At 47.9% G+C, this 6,044-nt stretch overlaps 1 protein-coding gene across 1 annotated transcript; it reads left to right on the forward strand.

The window, feature by feature from the left end:
- The first annotated feature begins 4,665 nt into the window (after positions 1-4,665).
- LOC138371570 (uncharacterized) lies at positions 4,666-5,193 on the forward strand. Its single transcript, XM_069336454.1, has one exon. It carries the CDS (start codon positions 4,666-4,668, stop codon positions 5,191-5,193), a length of 528 nt encoding a protein of 175 aa, XP_069192555.1.
- Positions 5,194-6,044: the final 851 nt, after the last annotated feature.

A 6,044-nucleotide genomic window follows, 5' to 3' on the forward strand; every position in this document is an offset into this window, starting at 1 on the left:
TAGGTTGGTGGGTGTAGGTGGTGGGTGTAGGTGGTGGGTGTAGGTGGTGGGTGTAGGTGTGGGTGTAGGTGTGGGTGTAGGTGGTGGGTGTAGGTTGGTGGGTGTTGGTGGTGGGTGTTGGTGGTGGTGTAGGTTGGTGGGTGTAGGTGGTGGGTGTGGTGGTGGGTGTTGGTGGTGGGTGTAGGTTGGTGGGTGTAGGTGGTGGGTGTTGGTGGTGGGTGTTGGTGGTGGGTGTAGGTTGGTGGGTGTAGGTTGGTGGGTGTAGGTTGGTGGGTGTTGGTGGTGGGTGTAGGTTGGTGGGTGTAGGTTGGTGGGTGTAGGTTGGTGGGTGTAGGTTGATGGGTGTAGGTTGGTGGGTGTAGGTTGGTGGGTGTAGGTGGTGGGTGTAGGTGGTGGGTGTTGGTGGTGGGTGTTGGTGGGGTGTAGGTTGGTGGGTGTAGGTGGTGGGTGTAGGTGGTGGGTGTAGGTACACCCACTACAGGGCCAGCCATGTAGGTACTAGCAAATGGAACAGCACTTCTTAAGTAAATATCTTCACAATGCTTCTTCATAACACTCAATTTGCTGTAACACCTGCTCATTTACCTGAGGGCTCAGTTCTTCATTCTACATTATTTTCAAAGTTATATATTACTGAATCATTAAGCTATCATTCAGCTATAATTAGCACTCTAGTAATGGGAAATGCAATTAAAAACTAACACAAAACTGAAACGTGCATCAAAATTATCTTCTACCTCATATAAATCATCATCCACAATTCCGTAGAAATAAAGTAGTCAGGTAAAGTCGAAACATTCCAGTTTAGCAGCAGGACGCTGCTTCTGGAAACTTTCCCTATTAAGACCACTCAATAGCTCGGTCGAGAGAGCTTCGGCCTCACACCCGCAGGGTACACAGTTCGAGTCTCCTGGAGCCCAAGTGAATAGAATCTTCAACTTCGTTTTTCTTCAATCCAAGTTAGCAACACTACAGGTCTTGCCATCCGCCCCCACGATGGAAGCCGTTCAGGAAAGCACTATATTCTCCCCGGCAGCAGCCAGCTGTCCGGATCCTTATGGACGAGTCACAGAAATTCGTCAACGGGCTGCCTCTGAGCTACGGATATTTTGTTGAGTTCTCAGAGATTGCCTTCATGGGAAAATGGTTTCCAGGTGCTGGAGAGTGTCAATAAAATTCATGTCTCTGTCTCTGTCTCTCTCTCTCTCTCTCTCTCTCTCTGTCTCTCTCTCTCTCTCTCTCTCTCTCTCTCTCTCTCTCTCTCTCTCTCTCTCTCTCTCTCTCTCTCTGTCTCTGTCTCTGTCTCTGTCTCTCTCTGTCTCTCTCTCTCTCTCTCTCTCTCTCTCTCTCTCTCTCTCTCTCTCTCTCTTCTCTGTCTCTGTCTCTGTCTCTGTCTCTGTCTCTCTCTCTCTCTCTCTCTCTCTCTCTCTCTCTCTCTCTCTCTCTCTCTCTCTCTCTCTCTCTCTCTCTCTCTCTCTCTCTCTCTCTCTTTCTCATGGAGTTTATCCTTTGGAAGTGGAGGAGGCAGTGGTTAAGAGACACAGAGGGGGAGTGGGAAACCGCGGCCGTGTTGGGCCGAGTGGGATCGAAGCACGAAACAAATTGATCAATCGTGGCGTTGAGGTACACGCACACACACACACACACGCAACTGCTAGTTATGTGGGAAGAGTTGTGGTGGTGTTATGGGGGAGGTTGTGGGGCTCAGGAGGGAGATGGGTTGTTGGGGTTCTTGGCGCCCATGATGTTGTGTTGTTACTGATGGTGGTAGACCTAGATAGCGGTAGTGATTGTGGTGGAATAATTGTTGGTAATGATGGTGTTATTATTGATTGTGCAAACAAACCCTGAGAGGCTAAACCACTCATCTACCTCTACAATCAAGTGAAACCCTTCCTGATTGGCTGACAGCAACACTCTATAATTCCTGACAGCCACATTGAGCCTTTTTCGCAATAGATAGCCTCATTTAGGCAGGAACACCTAGCTGGGCTAACAAAAGTAAACCCATGAAAATATTGAAGTGAAAACCCCAGACCGTAAATGGTCATTGACAAGATAAATGACACAACCACCTCTCGCTCAGAAAGTGTCAGCGCTTTGGGAGAAAAATGTTGTTGACTTAACACAACTGGTCGTCTATTCCTGGGGTCCAGGTGGGACTGACGTCCTTATTGTTCCCGCCACCAGCAGACTGTTCGTGTATGTAAAAGGATTCAGCATGAAGTTGTCCTGAAATACTTTTTTCGTATCGTGGCATCGAAGTCCAGCGACGAGAGGATCTCAAAATGCGCATCATGTAAAATAACTTTTGTCGTGTTCCTGTATCGTGGATCAGCAGTCAGCTACTGCTGAGTTGAAGCAGACTGGACGGAAAAGCTGGACACTGGACAGAAAAGCTGGACACTGGACAGAAATGCTGGACACTGGACAGAAAAGTTGGAGACTTGACAGAAAAGCTGGAAACTTGACAGAAAAGCTGGACACTGGACAGAAATGCTGGACACTGGACAGAAAAGTTGGAGACTTGACAGAAAAGCTGGAAACTTTACAGAAAAGGCTGAGCTGCTCCATCACCTCCTTTCCTTTCCCCCGGGAAAATCTGGACAAAGAACGTTGCTTCATCAATGAATCAACGTTTATCCTTCGCCCACGGAACGTTTCTAAATCGTGCAGAGCCAGACGGGCCTTGAGGTCACACTGCGCCTCCTGGCACCGTTAGAGACGCAATGAGAGCACTCGATTCTCTTTACGAAGTCATGAACCAACAGAGATGGATGATCACTCTCGTCTCCTTCAAGGCTTTGATTACCACTTAAGGCGGCTTCCACTGACGCCGAACCAGAGGATCAAACAATCCCACCATGCAATCTGGTTCTGTCGTCCAGAAACCCTCACGGTTTCAGTAGGATCCCAGGTTGCAATCTTTTTTTACTATGTCGTGGCCTAGTGGTCTAAGGCGTATGGTTGGGAGTACCCAGAGCAAAGGTTCGAGTCCTCATCACGGCTGCTGCTGATGTTCTCATGTAAGGTGATGGTTTTCCTCATCACTGAGCTCTGTTCAAGCATCACATCAACTGAACATTTTATTTGTTATAGCTTTTCTGGATAATAAAATTATATTAAGAATTCAGCAAATTATTTAATGTCTTCCGAGACATCCCTCCAACCACCAAACATATTCCAAAATAACATATTCTTTAACGTTGTTCAACACCGAGTTATATATAACTATCTAACAGCCTATCATGTACATGTAGGCATCCTTCAGTCTCGGGAGACTATGGAGTAGCGCCCTAGTTGTCAATCCTGGTGCAGCGTCTGGTGTGACTGATGAGGCCAATCCGAGAGTGGCAGTCCATCCCACACCGAGCACAAACGAAGTCCGATTCTGGTCTGTCTTCCTGGTTACCGGCTTTCCTTCTCTGTCTCTTTGCCTCCGATTCCTTGGCAAGTGACTCCTCGAACTTGGAGAGACCTCGTTGAACAGACTGCTATCATCAAATACCACTTACCTATCCTATCCTATCCTATCCTATGATTGCCTATCATCAAATACCACTTTAAAATAATTTCCTTCAGTTATTTTAACAGTAACTCCCATTCATACAACTAACCATAAAATTAAGCTCTGGTTAATTTGGAATAATGTTAAATTACGTGATTATACACAGTTAGCTTTTACAGCTGAATTATTAAGCGTGTTTTTCACTATATTCAGTTCTGCAGTGAACGTAACTCTAATCATTCCTGCCAGCAGAAGGTACTCAGGATTAAAAGTTTCGTTTCAGGGTAATTTACTGTATGTAGGGGCCTGCCAGCTGAGTGGACAGCGCTCGGGATTAGTAGTCCTAAGATTCCGGGTTCAATCCCCGGTGGAAGCGGAAAAATATGGGCAGAGTTTCTTTCATCCTGATGCGCCTGTTCATCTAGCAATAAATAGGTACCTGGACATTAGAAAGCTGCTACGGGCTTCTTCCTGGGGGTGGAGGCCTGGTCGAGGACCGGGCCGCGGGGACGCTAAGCCCCGAAATCATTTCAAGATAACCTCAAGATAGTGTAAAATGACTAACGATTTCTATATATTTACCTGAGAGCCACTAATACTAGCAGCCTCGATGAGGACAGGAAGCCGGCGGCTTGTCAAACCATGTCATATGTAGCATTATCGTCCGTCTTTGTGTAAGGATAATTCAAACACGTTCACATTCTCCATCATTCTCTTCGTAAGCAAGTTGTGCTCTTTCTATCTTCATCTACGTCAGGGAGATGAAGTCACGCTTCCCTGCGTTATCTTAAGGTTATCTTGAGATGATTTCGGGGCTTTAGTGTCCCCGCGGCCCGGTCCTCGACCAGGCCTCCACCCCCAGGAAGCAGCCCGTGACAGCTGGCTAACACCAAGGTACCTATTTTACTGCTAGGTAACAGGGGCATAGGGTGAAAGAAACTCTGCCCATTGTTTCTCGTCGGCGCCTGGGATCGAACCCAGGACCACAGGATCACAAGTCCAGCGTGCTGTCCGCTGCGTGGCCTCCGTAATTCTCCATCATCATTCAAGTAACCTTAGTCCACATATTCTACGTAGGAGACTTGTATTTCTGACTGTTACGTTAAAAGTCAGAGGAATCGCACTAAAGTGATGAATGTTAATGAGAAATAGAGAAGATGATGAGATATACATCACGTTCATCCAGCTACACGTCACTCTCGACGCCAAAGACGGTCGTCCAAACCCCACGTCACCCTCAACGCCAAAGACGTTCGTCCAAATCCCACGTCACTCTCGACGCCAAAGACGTTCGCCCAAACCCCACGTCACCCTCAACGCCAAAGACGTTCGCCCAAACCCCACGTCACCCTCAACGCCAAAGACGTTCGCCCAAACCCCACGTCACTCTCGACGCCAAAGACGTTCGTCCAAATCCCACGTCACTCTCGACGCCAAAGACGTTCGCCCAAACCCCACGTCACCCTCAACGCCAAAGACGTTCGTCTAAACCCCACGTCACTCCTCAAGGTAAAAAGCCCCCGTGTGCTTCTCTAAGGAGGATCGTCTTGACTCTCCGCCCTCGTCGTCCTCCACGTGAGGAGGTCGGTACAAACTCTCCGGCTGCAACACGGCCGGAGTCGAGGAGCTTAAAGTGGAGCGTCGTCAGTATAAAGGCGGGAAGTGGTGGGAATAAGGAGGTGTAGAGGCCCCGGCTGAGGCCGGAGTGTGTATGCATGAGGGCGCTGACAAGGCGATCAGCGGACCATGACATGCCTCAAGTGTAGCCAGAAGACGACACGCCAGGTAATAAGAGCGTGGTTGGGGAGAGGGAGAGTGAGGGAGAGAGGGGAGAGAGAGGGAGGGAGAGTGAGGGAGAGAGGGAGGAAGGAGAGAGGAAAGGAGAGAGGAGAGAGAGAGAGAGAGAGAGGAGAGGGAGAAGGAAAGAGAGGTAGACAAAGTATATCTGGAGTCTGGAAGTGAGTATATCTGTGTCTGGAGGTGAGTGTATCCGGTGTCGAGCTGTGAGTATATTTGGAAGTGTCTGGATTCACTGAGAGAAAAGCTTCCTCCCAGAGTATCATGGGACCTAGCATCACGCGAGACAAATGTCTCAGACCTGGGACCACAACTCCTTCACGAGTCAGAAACATACAAGGCAATCATACCATTTCCGCAGGCTCTTCAGTACTCACCTAGTAGTGTTTGTGGGGGTTGAGCTCTGGCTCTTTGGTCCCGCCTGGGGGCACACAGGCGTACAATACAAGGATATTCAGTTTGAAAGTCTTTCTTAATAGATACGTTACTTAATATGTAAGGTTAAATCTATGATGCTAACACGAATCTTTTATATATTTTTCTACATATGGGAATGAGGATGGATAATTAACTGTCGAAGGGGCATTTTTCATTTTTATGGAGCCTGATGCGTGTCGTTGAAACACGAGTTTCAATAAAATACTCTTCAGCACCTTCGGAAGCTGAGGAAAATTTAAATTCATAACAGCAGATTTTCAAAACGTGATTATTAACTGGGGAGAAGCACAACCTGTCCTCT

The sequence above is a fragment of the Procambarus clarkii genome, chromosome 36 (assembly GCF_040958095.1).
Source record: "Procambarus clarkii isolate CNS0578487 chromosome 36, FALCON_Pclarkii_2.0, whole genome shotgun sequence".
NCBI lineage: Eukaryota > Metazoa > Arthropoda > Malacostraca > Decapoda > Cambaridae > Procambarus > Procambarus clarkii.